Below are 18,528 nucleotides of genomic sequence, written 5' to 3'. Positions count from 1 at the left end.
GTTCTTGCTCCAGTGACACAATGGATGCCTGAAATCACTGCTAACCAAAATCTTTGTGTAAAATATGGTTTTATCTTATGTATGTATGTATATGATAGTTTCGTTTATAAATTTGGCACAGGAGGAGAGCAACAACAATAACTTGTAACAAAAGAAAACAATGATAGCAATGCATAAACTGTAACTATGCTCTCTCTGTGCCACACAAACTAGCTCATGATAGGATCCCATCCTTTTCAGGTTCAATGTGGGACAATTATGCCTATGGGATTCAATGAAATGATGTAAATAATGCTGGCATTGAGATGAAATGATGAGCATGGTGTAGACATTGAGGTGTGGACCAGGCTACTACAGACAGGCACTTGATAGCCAACATGGCTACTAAGTACTAATGAGCAGGTACCACATACAGTGTGGATATAGTGGTCAAAGATGATTCATATTCCTTGGCAGACAGAGTAAAATGATAGGAGATTTCAACCTAACCTCAAAACAGAATGTAACTGAAAACCTGGTCTGCTTAACATTCTCTTGCCATTGTTGAGTCAAAGGGCTGAAAGCAAAGCAATAGGTTAGGAGGAAACTTTATGCCAAATAGAGAGAGATTGGGCTGTGTTGTAATTCCAGTACTAGCAGTGGTTGATTTTGTCTTTGTGTTATTTTATGTTGATTTTTGCATTGTATTCCTCAAAGCTGTGAACTCTCTGCGGGATCTAGGTACAAGCCCTTCCTTGCCACTTTCTGGCATCTGCAATACTTCACAAGTTTTGGTTCATAGCTGCATTACTCCTAATTCAGCTTCTGTCACCTCATGGCCTCGCAGGCTCTGTGCATCTCCAAAGCCCACTCTTCTTATAAGGATACCAGTCAGTGGTTTTAGAGCCTGTCTTGACTTGGTAAAAATCTCATTTCAGCTTCATTGCATCTCATAAAACCCTATGACCAGATAAAGTAAATCACAAACACAGGTATCAGCATCCAGACTGCCCTGTAGCCTTTTGGAGGAGACAATTCAACCCGGCTCTCCTATTAGGATCCTACTTACTTACTTGGCAAAATCCATGGTATTTCTCCCCACAGCTGGACACCATACGGGCTGTTTCTCATTCCCTGCCTGACCTTTCTTCACCAGTTTTTCCGATTCCTCCGAAAAGATTCCTATCTATCAAAGATAACTGGGATTTTTATCTGTTGGTTTCCCCTACTGATACATGACCTGATGGCTTGACTGAACACCTCTCCCAAGCTGAACTAAATACTTAGGAGTGTTTGAACAAAATAAGTAATATATAGACTTTAATAAATCACTCAAAATCTGACATTCCTTTATGAGCATTCCATGTAATTAATAAGAAAAAAAGCAAATCTAAATAAAAAAAGAAAAATGTAATCAAGTAGGTTGACAACCAGCAAGAGATAATTAAAATGATCCTGTTTTGTTTCTTACTTTCATTAACATGCAAATGAGATTCATGAAGTTTGATATTGTGTTTCAGCAAGAGCCATAGAAACAAATTAAGAATGAAAATGAGTCCCACCGATGGAGATTCCTGTTGAGTATATAAATTAATGAAAACTATGATTGCATCCAATTAATAAAATATAATTCTGTGATTTATTGGACCTCAAAAATGAAACAAAGCTTCATAGATAAATTAAATTTTGATTCTTTTTTGGTGGACCCCATTCTGTGAATGCTGTCAAGATTGAAGAGAAGGGCAATAAATGTTAAACTCTGCTTTACTTTTACAAGCACAAGGTAGAGAGACCTTGCTTTCAAATCAGAGTGTTGTAGAAATGGTGTTACTGATAGGAGGCAAGGCGATTTAGAATGTCACCCAGAATATAGAGAGAATCCAATACCTATGCAGTCAGAGATCCAGAATCACAAGTAGGAATCTCTGACTACAAGGTACTTGTAAGAAACAGAGTAGCATAAGCAAATCCAAGGACCTCCATGTCTTTCACTGAACACAAAGATTTCAGGGTTTTCCTCCATTGGTACCTTCCCTCTGAGAAAAACACACCAAAGTGCTCACCTCAAACAATTTGAGATTTTAATCATATCCCAAAGGTTTAAAACCATGTCAAAGGGTCATACAAACATGTTTATAGTCATTGGAACTGAGTGATGTATAATGTATACCAGATGACAAAATACACACACACACACACACACACACACACACGTGCGCTCACGCATACACACACTGTTATGTCCAAAGTCCCACATACTCAAACTCAAGCATTAAGCAACATCACCAAGAACAACAAGGAATAGATTTTGCAGCGTGGTGGAAGAGGAGATAACACTCGAACAAAGTATGGTTTTGAAAATATGAATTGTTGGGCGTCTGCTTTTCTAACTGTTAAATTGACTTCCTATTTGTCAGTGTGTCCCTCACATGTCTGTGCTGATGTCTTTCACCACAGTGTATTAAAGAATGTAAGCACGGTGACAGTCATTTAGCACATGGGTGTGTGGCATAGCACTCTCTCGTATCTCCTGCCAATGAGTTGTTTTTGTCTTTCCTTTCCCTGAAACATGCGCAAGCCATCCCTCAAGCCCAGCCTACCTAGGAAATACAAACAAGTAGAGCTGAGTATTCCTCAAGGGGCAGAAAAACTTTAAGAAGCTCTTGATCAGCAAAGAAAGCCATGTCAACCAAATCAAGGATTAAACAAAATAGGGATTATTATTTTCAAATACATAGCATGCTTTAAAATTACTTTTTGCAGACCCCTTTAACTTGAAATAGGAAGCCAATTACGTTCCCATCATTCCTGTATCCATAACGATGGCAAATCATTGCGTTTTTTTTTTTTTTTTTTTTTTTTTTTACTTTACAAGATACATCTAAAACTCATCAGATTGAAGAAACTAAATTCTTTGAATGTTAAAATGATGGTATAGAGTTTTCTGGTAGGATGTATTTCTTTGTCTTTCCTGAATGGAAGCCAGGTGTCTTAAATGTCTATTTTATCACCATTGGCCTATTTAGACATTAATTTCTTTTCAGAGCATACCAGTTGCAACGCTTTTATTAAGAAAATGGAAAATTCACAAGATTCATCCTGAGTCAAAGGGTTGGGGGAGAGCAGACTTACCATCTCTTCGATTCAACCTTGCGAATCCAGGACCATGACTGCTGGAGAGCTCAGAAGAACTGCTGAAGGATGCCGGAGGCAAGGCAGACACCAGGGGCTCATCACAGTCATCTGCCAGGAGGGAAAATGCCACGTTCCAGTGAGCACAGAGCTGACAGTTCTCTTCAAATCAATAGACACAACAAATAAACACAACATCAAAACTAGGATCTAAGCCATGCATGGTAGCACGTGCCTGTAATCCTAGTGTGCAGCAGGAAGGTGCAGGGTGACCGGGAGGTCAAGGTCATCCTCAGATATACGGCGAGTTCAAAACCATCCTGGGCTGCAAGAAACTCTGTCTCAAAAGAAGTAAACAAGCAGACCTAGGTTCTCTAGAAATATCCCGATGATGCAGGCAGTATGCCGCCAAAAGTCTGGCAAGCTCAGTAGCCATAGAAAAACAACTGATAGATGAGAGATTGTAGAAACAGAGAAAGGAGACATTACAGAAATTAAAAAATAAAATATGGTACGATCAAAAGAAATGCTATAAAAAAGATTTTTTTTTATCCTGAGCAGAAAAAAAAATGTATAAATTTAACTCCACTAGAATGAACCTTATGACTTGTTGGAATATACCTGTAATCCCAGGAATTCAGAAAACCGCTGCATCACAATCTCAAGGTCAAAGCCCCAGCTGGGCTAGAAAGTGAACTCAAGGACCCACAGTCACATTATTAAGACCGTGTCCCAAATTATTTACAAAAGCAGAATGAGGGCTGGGTATCTAGCAAAACGGTGGGATGCTTGCCTAGCATGTGCAAGGCCCTGGGTCCAATCTCTAGGTTCACAGAATAAAAAGAATCGATGGTTTCTAAAATACACTATACAGTGAAAAAATAAAGCAATCACAAAATGTATCAAGTTCATCTAAAAGAAACAAATGAGACATAGATGTTTCTATAAAAGCGTAAAAGTTTGTTGAAATGTTTAGAAATTTACAGAACGTATGAAGGAAATATTTAAAGATGAAAGAAATACATAGAAACTTGTATATGAAAGAACGATTTTAAAAGAAGTATAAACCAGGACACAATCCAGGAGACTGAGTATAGAAGACGTTTTAAGTGAAGAAAAATAGAAATACTTTCCATTTCATTAGAAAACACACGAGAAACCAGGCACATTGATTGATGCGCAAACTTCATAAACACCAAAACTACAAGTAGATACATCTTTATAAGCAATGAGTGGATAAATTGTACAGGGTCAAAAGGCCATGTGGGTCAACACTTGTCAATTTGAACTTCAGCATGCTCCAAGACTCCAAGACTCTACTAACTCTACTAAGGAGCAAGTGCTTCTGGGAATGGCTTACCCACGAGAACAACAGTCTCAAGAGGCCTTCTGAATGCCACAAGAATAATATACAAATGTCAGCTGTTTTCCCTTCCCATCAAACGAACAAAGCTGGACACTACTGACTGAGCTGCAAATGCGAGGGTCTCTGCATTCAGAGGCACATCCATCACTCGTAACAGTAAAGAACCATTCACAACCCACGTGTAGTGTCCAAAGAACAGACAGTGACAGCATAGTTCACCGTGAAATAATACACAGCAATGAAAAGGAGCTACAGCGATACAAAATGGTTAGCTCATAGAAACATGATTGTAGTGGGAAAATATTGAATTATAATAGCAGATCTATCAGTTTAGGAAATTTTTAAATGCAAAAATAAATAATATATTGTTTGGAAGCATATATGATTTGTCATTCAAATTATTTTAAGAGAAGGAATGAAACTGTAAAATCTCAGGACTTGTTTGTATCGTGGGGTAGACTCAAGATGAGAAGAAGGTGCCCAGGATGAAATTGCCAAAGGTCAAAGTTTGGGTATTAATGGCATCTTCCAAAGATTCCATCTTGTTATAATACTTCAAAAATACACAAGCATTAGCATATATGCATATACCTGTGTAGATCTTAGGCTCTGTTAAAGTAGAGGAGACAAGTCTCCATCTATGTATCTTAAATGTATATCACATAGACATTTTGTGTGTAATCCTGGGAGGGGACACATATGTATGGGTGTTTGCATGCACGTGGCGGCCAGAGGTCAACTCAGGCTTCTCACTGGTCTGGAGGTTATGAAGGAAGCTGGGCTGCATGCATAGCTAGCTGCAATGCTCTCCTTCTTTGTCCCCGGTGCTAGGATTACAAGTGTTTCCAGCACACCCAGCTTTTGTAGGCAGGTTCCCAGGGTTGAACACTGATTCTCAAACTTGTTCCTCGAGAATATTACAAACCCATCTATCTCTCCAGCCCCACATATATTGCTTTTACTGTTAAAAAGCAAAGTACAAAAAATAATACAGTAATAATGCTTGCTTTGATAGTGACACATGCTTAATGTACTTTGAAAGGGCTTTAAAGCACTTTCCCTTTTGAATTAAGAAGTGACTCTCACTTCTGCTTTAATCAGAAAAAAAGCTCCTACTTAATATTTTCGTGTACCTTGGTAATTTAAAAGCATGCAGGGTTATTGTCTCAAATGTTTTCTTTGACAGTAATTTAATTTAGATTAATTCAAAAGTTATCTGGATTCACCTGAAATCTTACAGAGTTCTTCCTAGCCAAACATAGCTTGTTCTTGAATGACTTTCACAAGAATTTGCCCAATGGAGGCTTGTTTTCTTGTCCTCTTTTGAGGTTTCTTGGTTTGTTCTTTGGGGTTTTACTCAGTGCTAGCAATCAAAACCACGGCCTCAAGCATGCAAGGCAAGCACTCTACCAGCTGAGCCCCAGCACCAGCCCCCCACCTAGTTTCTTAAGATTATCTCATTTTCATGTATAGCTCACTTTCCCCTCTTTTGTACCTCCAATTCTCTAGCTGACGCTTAAGGAAGACAGGTTCTTGCATGTCTATTGATTTAGCTTAAGTGCTAACACCAGCCATTCTAGTTGTTAACTCAAGTAGTGAGGGGCGTAGACATTAAAAGACTTACAACCCATGGAGTGTTGGAGGGGGTGGGTGGTTGTACCCAATTATACAAGCAACAACCAGAATGCTTTAGTACACTGTGGAAGCTAAAGTGTGTGTGTGTGTTGTGTTTGTACATACAGAAGAGCATTATGTATACATAGGGACAGTGTGTGTGTGTGTGTGTGTGTGTGTGTGTGTTCACTAAAACTGCCCGCCTTTGGGGTCATTATCAGTATGCAGGTGTGTGATGCGAGGGACTGTTTAACTGCATCTCAAATCAATTATGCAGATGAGAATCGACTTGGCAAACGTAAAGTGCGCCTCTGCTGCAGTCACTCTGGAAGGTATATATTTATTGCCCATTTGTTTTTGTCAACTGTAAATTGAGAATCCATACTGCTCCACTTTTAGTTTGTAAAGAACAGGACTGAAATAAGAGAAGGGGTCATTTTTTCCCATTTGTGGGGAGAGGGGCAGGCAACCTGGGAGGGAGGTGGATCATGGAAGGTGTGAGTGGGGAACTCTGAGGTTGGGTCAAGTTCCAATTGCACCTTCACATGCATGACTCTCTTCTTTCCCACAAGCCTGCAAATCCTTACAAGCTGCTGTAAGTTTTCCTAGCAGTAGAGTCGTTTAATCATTCCTCTCCAACTAACTATAACATAGTGCATACTTTCCTGAGGACTTCGATCCTCTCTCACACATAGGAACTGGCCTTTATTCTTCTTCATTGAGATTTTAGTATTAATAACTTATCAATGAAGTCTTTGAGGCTCAAAGCTTAGATCACTCTCTTATCTTCCTGTAGCAGAATGGAGACATTTAGAGATAAAATTGGAGCAGAAATTCAAGCATATAAGAACACCATGATTATAAAAAAAGCATTCTTTTGGTTTCCACTGTCTGAATGTGATGGGGGTCCCGGCAGCATCGCTAAAACGCATCTTGAGAAATTACTCTCTCAAGTTCAGGGTTTCCCATGCTATTGTTTTTTACACGTTTGATATTCAATAGTTTTGACCACAAGAGGGGAAGACCTTGGGCAGCAGTAACGAGTCCGAGGTGACCAAACAGGGCATTTCCCTGTGACCGTTAATAGGATGGAATCGTAGACTGCATATAGGCTTCCTGGGAGTTTAGTTCCAAACTTTCTCAGATGGCAGTCCTAAAAGGAGAGTTCTGAACTGATGACACTGAGGGACAATGTCTCAGGTCAAAGATTCTCAACCCGAGCAGGCTGCAGCACTGAGTGGCACTGAGCAATGGCTGTTGGAGGCATGTTACTCCTGGCGACCTGTAGATCAGGTATGGAGACGGTCTTCTGCACACTCTCTAATATACAGGGCATGACTCCAGAGTACAAATCCCAGTGATGTTGAGACTGGAAAAGAGCATTCCCAATTCAAACACCCAGCCTTCTGCTGGAGCAGTCTCTCAGCGGGGAATCTCCAGCTTCCTCTCATATTTCAGCGTGGATGAAACTCTAATTTGCAGCTTTTTTGCATTTGAATAACGATCATTCAGGACATATTGGTATATACGCATTGACGCCAGGAGGCATGCAACACTGAAATGACAGGTTACTCCAGCTTAACACAAATTATGTTTTTGTTATTAAGTACTAGATCAGATCATAACAGCACCCTGGTCTCTTCACTGCCAATAATGTTGTTGACAAAAATAAAAGTAAGTAGAGGGAAATAACAAGACACGGGGGAAATGGTGGGTGCATTGATTGTGGAATGTAATAATATGGTTGCCAGACATTTTAGAGAAGAGTGCAGAATTCAAAATGGTAGCAGAGCATATTAAGATATTATTAGACATTTCTATTAGAATAAGAAACTCTCATTATTCTGCTTTTCTAAAATTATAACACCTTATTTGGCATTTTTAAAAGTTGTAGTAGGATTTCTGCTTTTACCTTAATACCAGTGGAAAGTTGTAAAACTGCAGATTTTAGTCATTTTGTTTAAAAAAGTGGTTCTCAACCTGTGGGTCATGACCTTTTGGGAGGTCAAATGGTCCTTTCACAGGGGTCACCTAAGAGCATTGGAAAACACAGACATTTACAGTATGATTCATAACAATAGTAAAATTACAGTTAGGAAATAGCAAAAAATTAATTTTATGATTGGGGTCATCATAACATGAGAACCTGTATTAAATGGCTGCAGCATTAGGAAGGTTGAGAATCATTTGTTTAAGCAAAAAAAGTTACATTTGATTGATTACATTTAGATAGTTAATGAATTATGTTAGAATATCCATAACTGGAAAGAAAGTTTTCCAGCTTGTGTTAAGATATTTATATACACAGAGAGAAAGTGTGTGTTTGTGTGTGTAAACATGTGCATGCACGTGTCTGCACACGTATGTACATGTTGGGGGAAAGAGACAGAAACACTCTAGCTTTCAGATCAATAGTTCAGAAAAGTCAGCATTTGTTTCTTCCATGGGAGAAAAACTTACCCTTGTCATTAAAAAGACAATGATAAATTAGATCTCTTGCAAGCTGTATGCATGAGAACGTTCAACAGTCTCTCACACACGGAGGTGCAAGCTGTATTGAAGGTATTTTAATACAGCTCAATAGAAAGTAATTTCCTTTTATTTTGCAAAAGGCTTTAATGCATAATTCTCATAAGTAAGTAAAAGCTGTTCAGTTTTTAATAAAAGTAATTCAATTTTCTTAAGCTGTTTGCAATATTACCTGTACTAAGATAATAAGTGTATATTATGGGTGCTTACAGTCTTGGTGCTTACATCTCTTACCTCATTTGGTCCTGATGAATACTCTATACTGTCCTATTAGATACTGGGGCAATTTTGTCCTGAAAAATACCATACCATAAGCTATTAACTATTGGCACAATTGAGGGAAAGTAAGTTACACTAGTTAAATAAATCACTTGAGGACACGTTAGGAATGAACGGATTTACAGTGTTTTATTCCCTGTTCTGAGCTAAACACACTGTTTAAAAGAGAATTGGTCTTCTGAAATCTACAATATAGAAAGTCAGGGCTGATTTGCAACAACATGCAGCTTAACTGCTGCTGAATAACCGCCTTCCCTGATATTCTGAAAAGCTGCCAAAATCACTTGCATCCTTGTTAATGAATCATACATTGCATTGGAGATTGGCATGGGAGGGGGTGGAGGGCAGGAAGATTATTTTTTTAAAAGTTCCCTTATACTAGAGGCGGAGATGACTCATTTTATAGGGAGCTTTGAAAACATCGGAGCTTCAATTCTTTGAGGAAATGAATTTCACAGACCTGGTCCATTGACAGTTTTAGGATTAAGGAATGGCCTCTTCCTCAAGAAATCCATATCCTTGAAAAAAAAATTTATTCCAATCTGTATTTTTGAAAGTTCATCTACTTGAAATTGGAAACCATGAACTAATTTAAAAGGTAAAGTATACAATTGTGCTGGTGTATCCTATCAAAAAAAATACTCTGAGCAAGGCAAGATTTCATCCCCAACAACAGTATTGTTTTATCATTCTTAGTTTAATGAGTTCAGGCAGTCCTGTCTTCTGACCTGACCTGACCCACAGCCTGTATCAGTACCTGGTGTGTCTCTGATGTCTGCTAGTGAGAGAAGATTGGATATAGGAGGAGCAAAGGCCAGCCCACAGGAAGACACAGAGGCTTCAACAGCCAACTCCTGAAGCCAACATGAGCTCCTCGAGGGAGTGTCTGCAAATAGACTGGTTTTGGCAGCTAACAGACAGGTTCCCCAACGTTTGTCTCTGCTTGGCTACAAACCAAGTCAAATATATGCTCCCAATCAATCACGGGGGATGCCCTGCTTCTACTTAGCCTGATCACCACTGTCCCATGCCTGGGGCCTTTACTTGGGGTACACCGGAGCCCTCCCTGATTTCCGCTCTCTTCTGTCTGCCTTTGAATCTCTGTCAAGCCTAAGTGACAGCGATGGCAGTTAACTCCTGCAGCAAACAGTGAACAAGCAGCCTCCGCTTGTTCTCATTTGCATGGTTTGCATTTATTTCCACTCCAGTGAGCTTTCCTCTGCTCTCACATCTCACCTTTCCAGCTATAGGCACCCATGCATTCACGGGCCACACAAAGGAAACTCCACCCACAGTCTGCCTTGAAGATACATGGAAGAGCCGGGTGAGTTTAGTGTGCTTGGAAAGTGATCAATTCCAGAATTCATGTATATATGTATAAATATACACACATACATACACACACAATATATATATATATATATATTCCACATAGATACATTTCTATGAATATGTACATCTGTGTGTGTGTGTGTGTGTGTGTGTGTGTGTGTGTGTGTGTGTGTAGATACAGATATATATAAAATGAATCAGCTCCAAGTAGTCTTACCTGGAGTAGGCACCTTAGGGGGTTTATCTGAGCTACAGAGTAAAACCACATGGGAGCGATTTCAAACCTCCACTCTCTATGCCCCACAGCCATACTGTTCTGGTAACTACTAAAATAGATGTGTAAATTAATTCCTGTCCATCCGAGTATTTTGTTGCTTTCACCAATGTCTTTATGCTTTATGCTGGTGTTTCATGGGTCTGTTTTAGGGCTGAAGAAATGGCTATGATACCACACTCACCCCTTTCTCCCTACAAAGCCGTGTGGACTGAGCACACAGAGGCAGCGATTTTGCAGTGACATGGTGAAGGCGGGTCCTCTAGCCTTGGAGGGCACCTGCACTCCTGTGCACACACCACCCACCCGCAGCCACACACCTAGGAATGCACACAATTCTAAATAAAAGTAAAAGGTGACATGTTCAGAAAAGGAAACAGTTTGGGGAGAAAATGAAGATACAAATGAGACTAAATAAGGTCCAGTGTCTTCTGCAAGTATCAGAACAGGCAGTACGCACGCTGATCTCATCATCTCATCATTCCCTAAAATAACATCTCAGCAAAACTAAACACTAGCGAGGGTGGGTGACTACAAACTCCTTAGCTTCTCTGAGTATTAATTTGACTTTGACATGAAAATTAACATTCACTTGAGGATAGTGGTTTTAGATATATTAACAGGGATAAACATGAGCTTCTAACTGTCAGTCAGTGGCTTAAATTTAAAAAAAATAGCATATTGCTGCAATTTAAAACAAGTAAATATTTATCAGCATGTTTGCACAAGCCTAGCTCAAGACAGACATGCTTCCCAAACAGTTCGTGTAGGCAGCAATCTATAAGTGCCTACGCATTTTTCTCCCACAAGGATGGGCAAGCTGTAGTCGTGGCTGCTAATGCTTGCAGTGTTAATGGGGTAGCTTTCATGTGGAGGCAAACACTGGCTTATGCGCTCCAAGTTACAGCCTTACTTTAAAGAGCTTTCCCAATTAATCTTCACAAATTAATGGATTAATGGGAAGGCAGTTAACTTTTAACGACAGCACAGCCAGAGGCTGATTGATTTTGGAGTTTTAATAGCAACTATTTAAATTCTAGATATTAGGACAAAGAGACCCGCAAATCCACCCAAGAAAAGCAACCAAGGTGAAGGAGTGAAAGAAGCAATTGTTTTAGGGTCAAGTGAACATCAACACTTTACGAGTCTATCTAGTTCACAGACTTTCATCGACAGATAACTTGACCATATTTGCCACTGTGACTCCTAAGTAATGATAGGAGAAATGGAAGACTATGGAGCAAGCTTTTCAGCAGTTTATTGTATATGGATTTAAGATAAATACTTAACCTAGGGGTGAGGGATGGTGTGGGCAGGCAAGATTCTGGGGAATGTGGACAGAGACTATTCCCCAAAAGCCCACCCCTGCATGAATTGCTACAGGTAGGCAATGGCTCCTGAGAGAGATAGAAACATTTTCCTCCAGGGATGAGACCCTTATGATTGTCCAATCCCAAGTCATCAGCCCTGGACATAGGCACACATGAGCAAAACTAAATGGACTCAATAAGGTATATGCATATATATGTAACAATAAAAATTAGAAGGAGAGATGGGGTGACAATGACACAGAGGAAGTGACCACAAATCAAGTTCTCAAAACTAAATTTCAAAGTTTTTAATTAAAAAAAAAAGCTACACAGAAGAATTAGTGAATAGAAGTTTAACATATTTAAAAGCATATTTAGATATTCTTCAAAGATATAACATAGTTAAGTATATTTAACACTTAGAAGTATTTTAAACATATAATATAGCTAATTAAATATGTTTTATATTTAGATATAGTTTAATATACATGAGTTGTTGGAGCATATTGCAATTTCCTTCACAAAGGCTATATAGATTCACTCATCCTCCTCTCTCATTCATTCAATTTTCACTCTACCATACACACTTCACTTCATTTGCTTGTGAGGCAGGCAAGAAAACTGGGACAATGGGCATTGTTGGCTGAAGGATGACTGGCAGTTGGCACAGGTGACATTTCCCTGTTGCCCCACCTCTCGAGGTCTAAGAATTGTCATTCTTCTCCACTGCTTCTAGAATTTAAGATAATTATAACATTTTATATACTTGTGGTCAAACTAAATTGTTTTAAATGTATTTTTCTTGTTTCACGCTCATCTTTTGCTTTGTTTATGCTTTTTTTAATTAAATGAAGTATGCTTGCTTTGGCTGAGTATTGGTGTGTATACCTTTCATAATCAGAATTTGTCTCTAATTCTGTGTGTGTGTGTGTGTGTGTGTGTGTGTGTGTGTGTGTGTGTGTTTACATGTGCTATTCCTATACCTACGTGCATTTCTGTGTGGAGGTCAGAAGCCAATCTCAGATGTGGCTCCTGCCAGGGTTCCTCACGTGCCCTGGTCTTGTCACTTAGGCCTAGCTGGATGACCAGTAAGCCCCAGAGATCTGCCTATCTCTGCCTTTCTAGCACCGGGGTGAAAAGTTCACACCAACATACTCTCTTTTTTTTTTTTTCCTTCCCACATGTAATCTGGGTATCACTCCGGTCCTCATGCTTTTGTGGCAAGCCCTTAACTTACTCAGCCATCTTCCCTAGCTCCCTGTTGATCTCTTGGTCAAGGGGTGTATTTAACAGAAACAACACAGGAGATGATGAGAATTGAGAAATGTGGGCTCCGGATCCAGAGAAGCTTTAAATGCTTGCTCAGGCACTTCCCAGGGTCTGATCTATACTTCTCCAACTTGACACACTTCCACCTATAATGCACATTAAAGCATCCTTGACAGAAGAGCTTGATCTCTCCATGTGATAAAATCCCTAAGATATAGAAAGTGTAGGTCAGGGTACTCATGATAATGCATCTCTTTTCTTTGATTCCCAGTTCCAGTGAATAAAGAAAAAAATGTATTCTTTTGAGGAGTTATTAATATGCTTGTCTTGAATGCACCACCTTTGAAATTAGTGTGATAAATGGATTTAGCACATTCGTGGAAACAAAACATTCATAGCAGGTGGCACAGGAGTCATTAATGGTACAAGGAGAATATTGACTTCTTCCCTCTGACTTCTCACATCCAAATCTTCTGACCTGAAGACGACACTCACACATCTTACTTTCTCTTACAGCATTCTACCTCCTGTAACCATTTCAACTAGGTACACTCCACCTTGAGTTGGGGACCTATCTGACTGAGTGGCCTTAGGGTTTTATTTGTTTGCTTCTTCGCTTAGAGATCAGGGGTCAGGAAGAAGAATTTGGTGAAACTGTGGGGTCCACCAACTGTGTGCACTGAGGAACAATCATTGACAAAGACAGATCCTTGGAAAGATAGCAATGAATTTCATAGCACCATCCTTCAAGTAGAACAAAGGCCATCTTCACAAGACCAGCCGTGTCTACTCACAAGCTAGGTGTGTGGAATATTGACATTCCCTCGCAGAAGGAGGAGGGAACCAGGAGGGTCATTGATCCCTTCACCTGTGTATCTGGCCTCTTCTACCATCCAGTGGTAGGCAATTCTATTTTCGTTGCACAAAGTCTTTGGGATCTTAACTTTTGAAGTGGGACTAGACTATACAGTCTGGAATTAGGGAGAGTACTCTCTTTATATGACTACAGAGAAGCCATTGTCAGTGTAGGCTGAGGATTTTCCAGTGAGGTTGCTTTGGGGGTCAATCATGTTCTTGTCCATAACATCTTATCCATAAGCCCAGTAAACTATTGGTTCCTCAAGGGGAGCTTTTGTGTAAATGAACTTTGTTTTATCATTGGGACCTGACCTGAAAAGAAGGGAGGATGTAAGATGTTGCAAATTCCCTTTCAGGGAAAAATTTTCAAAACTAGTACTTTAAAATTTAGACAGTAAGCCCCCAAGACAAATTGTAGGTCTTGCCTGACATCAACCATTCATTCTCTACTGCTAAGTCCTATATACGCCATTAAATAGCCAGATCTATTCTAGTTCATAGTCTTAACTATATGCTCAACTAAGCCTGATATTCAAAAGTCTTAAAGACCTGATTTAAAAGTAGATGATGGAAATAAATGACTAATCACTCAGCTTGAGAGAATGCAACATAAGGAACACAAAGAAAGTTCAGAGAGGGAATTAATAAAAAAAAAAATGAAAGCTGGTCAGTTGGGAAACACAGAAATAACAAAATAATTAAATTAACCTAAGATCTGCTTCATTCAAGGGAACATAATCAATCATTTGAAAAAGAAAAAGTTAGTCCCAGGGGTAAACAGAACTATGTAAAATACAAACCAACAGGATTTCATTATCTTCTTCCTTTTCTTCTCTTCTGCTAAGTTCAAGGAAATTTTCTTGAATAAATTTCTACAGACAATGGCTTGCTCTTCAGAGCCCAAAGACAGAAGCAGACCAAGGAAGAGATAAGTGACTATAATGTTCATTTACCATTTGCTTTCCTAACAAACTGTTGTGCACTCGGCGTCTCAAAATGACACCCATTTATTATCCTGCAGCCCTGAGTGTCAGAAATCCACAATCAGCTCAACTGGGCTAAAATCAAAGTGTCGGTGAGGCAATGTTGCTGGGGAGGCTCAAGAGAATAGTAGTTGTCACTTTCCAGCAGCCAAAGGTCACCTGCAGTGCTGGACTCGGGCCTTGCACTTGGCCTTGGCATCTACCACCAACCCTTCTCTAACTCTTCTACCACCCTCTGTCTCCTCCTAGGATCCCTATGGTGATACGAGGCCAACATGGACAACCCAAGGAAACCCAGCTCCAGTCCTTCACTTATCCACCATCTCCAAAGTGGCTTCAACCATGCATAGTAACATAATCAGAGTCCAGAAAAGCCATGTAGAATTACACATGAACATAAGTTCTGCACTTGGGTGCCTAAGCTAGAAGAATCAGGAATTTGAGGATAGCCTGGACTATACAATGAAAGCACTTCGTGCCCCTTGTTTAACCAGTACTATGAACATTTATGTAATTGTGACTTTCAACACCTGTTAATTCAAGAGTTTCCAGAGTTCAAACTATTTTCAACGTTTTTAAGATTTTCGTGGGTATGATGTGTGTGTGTGTGTGTGTGTGTGTGTGTGTGTGTTTGTGCATGAATGTGCACATTCATACACACAAAGATACCCCCAGAGGCCAGCAAAGGGTATCAGATCCCCCAGAGCTAGAGTTACAGGTGCTTGTCAGCTGCTTGCAGGGGGTGCTGGGAACAAAACTAAGGTCCTCTGAAGAGCAGGGCATGCCTTTAAGACACTGAGCCATTGCTCCAGGAGAAAATTAAAGAAACTTCAACATTTGCATCTCTTGGAAAATTTGGTAAGAACAATTCCCTGAGATGGAGAGAGAGAGAGAGAGAGAGAGAGAGAGAGAGAGAGAGAGAAAGAGAGAGAAGGCAGCATTCAAGCCCTAAACATTCCTTACCTTCCGCCTCCCCTCTGAGCCAAGAGGATTTTACAGAATCAAAATGAAGTAAAATTGCCCTTACAACGCATGGTTCACCTATGAGTGAACAGTTTTAATGTTCCAAGAGGCCATATGTCTTCTTCCTACCTCTTGAGTTTTAGAGTTGTTTTCTGCTTACTACAGAAAAATGGAAGTGAAAACTACTTATGAAGCAGAAATCAAGAGGTTTTGGTTTGTAAGGAAAGCGCAAAAGATTGGGCGAACATGAGCATCTATAGATAGCGCAAGGATGCACTGAGAATGCTCTCTCTTATGCTGTGCTGTCTGCACCGTGGATGTGTGAAGTTAACAGTGCAGCCCCATGGACATGCGATTTGCATTAACTGATAAAATTGCCATGTTTCAAACTCTGGTTCCTGGAGGGAAAATTGGGTAGGCCTCAATTCACATTTTTATTCTAGTTGTATTAGGTGGTATTTTGACATCAAGGAAGAAACACTCTGTCTTATTACCAGATCATTCTGAGAGTCGTTATTTGTGCCACCAACTATGACACGCTTAAAAATAGAGGCCGAAGTGACTTTAAGTGATAAGGAATTTTTTTCAGAAGACAAGTGGATTGTAGCAGGGGAGTCCACAAAGCTATTTTAATGAACAGCTATTTCTCGCTGAGGGAGAAAAATCAAGCCAACTAGAAACAATACGCTTCTCTGAGCAATAACATATGAGATTAGGCGGAAGCTGTTTCCATTTCATTGGTTAAGATTATTGTGTTTGATTTCATAATCAAGCAAGGGACGAGTTTGGCTGGCCTCGGAGGTTGCTTTCCACTGTGTTGGCAGCTTAAGTAAAAGCTGGCTGAGCAGGTGTGAATTAGCTCCATGACAGATCCGACTGGGTTCCGTAAACACCGCCTTTCCCATAAAGCCGGGCCCCTGGCCAGGGAACCACTGGATCAAATGCAAATGTTCCAAACACCTGGCCCATGCAAAAACAGGTGGCTCTGATTCCTGGACTCTTTTCTTTGAGGAGGACAGCTGGTTCTGTAAACCTGTCTTTAGGCAAAACTTCTAAGTTGATACCCAAGATTCTAACCCAGGTGGCAAATATCTTACGTGTTCTGCTCCAGAACACAGAAAAGTACACGTAAAAGAACACATAAGCGGAACCGATAAAGGTGGTCTGTTGATACTGGTGGGGTTACGTCATACCACCCAGCAAAAGAGAGTTGGGACATCGAGTTAAATTGATTAAAATCTGGAACTGAGGGTAGATAGCCCAGCTGATGAAGGGCATGCCTGGCATGCATGAAGCCCTGGACTCCACCCCCAATATCTCATAAACTGGGTGCATGCTTGTGTCTCCAACACATGAGAAGCAGAGGCAAGAGGATCAAGAGTTCAAGGTCATTCTTGACTACTTAGCAAGTATATAAATGTAAGACGAGCCTGGCCTTCATGGGTCTCTCTCCCCACCCCACCCCCAGAATCCTTATTTTATTTTATTTTCAAATACTGAAAGGTGAGATCATCCTGCCCTTCAAAAAGCCTAAAGGACAGAAACAGAAAGAAATCAGAGAGATGAGGGAAATTTCTCCTTCTGGTCTCCAAAATGCACATTGCCAAGTCATTGACTGGTGCCCCTCGGTAAGACGCAGTAGTTGTTCCTCCTATGGGACCTGAGGTTCCAGTTGGAAGCACACAAGAAAACATGAACCGCACTACCAGAAAGTGAATTCTGCTGAAAACTTGTCACCCAGGGAGTGACCTTAACGTCGCTAAGTCTTTTGTCTCTTTATGAATCTGCTGTGTCCTTTCCAACATTCTGGTGGCACCCCTTCATAATTAAACAAATTCTGGAAATCCATTTGCTTCCAGATCTTTCCTTAGATGAGTACAGATACACATTGCAAGCACTTTGTCACTTGTTAATACTGTCAGAGATATGTGTTGTAAGTCAGTCATGAATTTTAAGATCATGGATTAGTTAAAAATAGAAGATATGTTTCACCATGTCATTTTTTTTTTGCACAGTCTAACATAAGCTACTTTTGGCCTCAAACACACCTCAAAAAAATCTTTTAAATTTGTCATTTAAAACTCAAATCACTAAGTTTGAAATCATTAGTTTAAGGCAATTCTTGAAGTTCTCAATAAGACAGTACTAAAAGCGGTTTTCATACATTTCCTATTTGGTTCTTTGAGACACCTTGTTTAGAAAAAGATCATTGTCTCAGCTAGGCATGGTGCAACATGTTTGTCATCCCAGCACTCAAGAGGTTGAAGGAAGAAAATCTTGAGTTCAAACTTAGGCTGCAAAAATAAAATAAACCGAAATTGAACAATTCCAGTCGAAAAGACAAAACTCAATAGTCTTTCTCAAACTTCTCTTTTGGGTCCCATTGTTTACAGATATTTCCTCCCAAGCCTTCCTTAGAATTAGGTCTTTGAATTGTGTAGTTTTAAAATTCAAGTTCTAATTTAAGCATTAGAAAGTATTTGAACAAAATAATATAACGTTTACTTTGTTTTTATGTCTATCATTCCCCATTTTCGTTTTAGTTCCCGCAAAATGCTACTGAGCTGACCAAGTATTTGTTGGCTCATTCACCCCATAGGCCCTCTCTTATCAAAGTCATCCCTCCCATTGATCTATAAT

At 39.9% G+C, this 18,528-nt stretch overlaps 1 protein-coding gene across 1 annotated transcript in view; it reads right to left on the bottom strand.

The window, feature by feature from the left end:
• Cntnap4 (contactin associated protein family member 4) overlaps positions 1-18,528 on the bottom strand; it is a 298,020-nt gene that overhangs the window by 250,884 nt on the left and 28,608 nt on the right. The window contains exon 2 of the mRNA XM_048437330.3: positions 3,112-3,222. Coding sequence (XP_048293287.3) covers positions 3,112-3,222 — 111 coding nt within the window. The remainder of the gene's footprint in view (positions 1-3,111; positions 3,223-18,528) is intronic.

Source organism: Myodes glareolus, chromosome 22 (assembly GCF_982192425.1).
Source record: "Myodes glareolus chromosome 22, mMyoGla1.1, whole genome shotgun sequence".
Taxonomy (NCBI): domain Eukaryota; kingdom Metazoa; phylum Chordata; class Mammalia; order Rodentia; family Cricetidae; genus Myodes; species Myodes glareolus.
The sequence above is the reverse complement of the archived record's forward strand: the minus strand, read 5'-3'. Positions and strand labels throughout refer to the sequence as shown.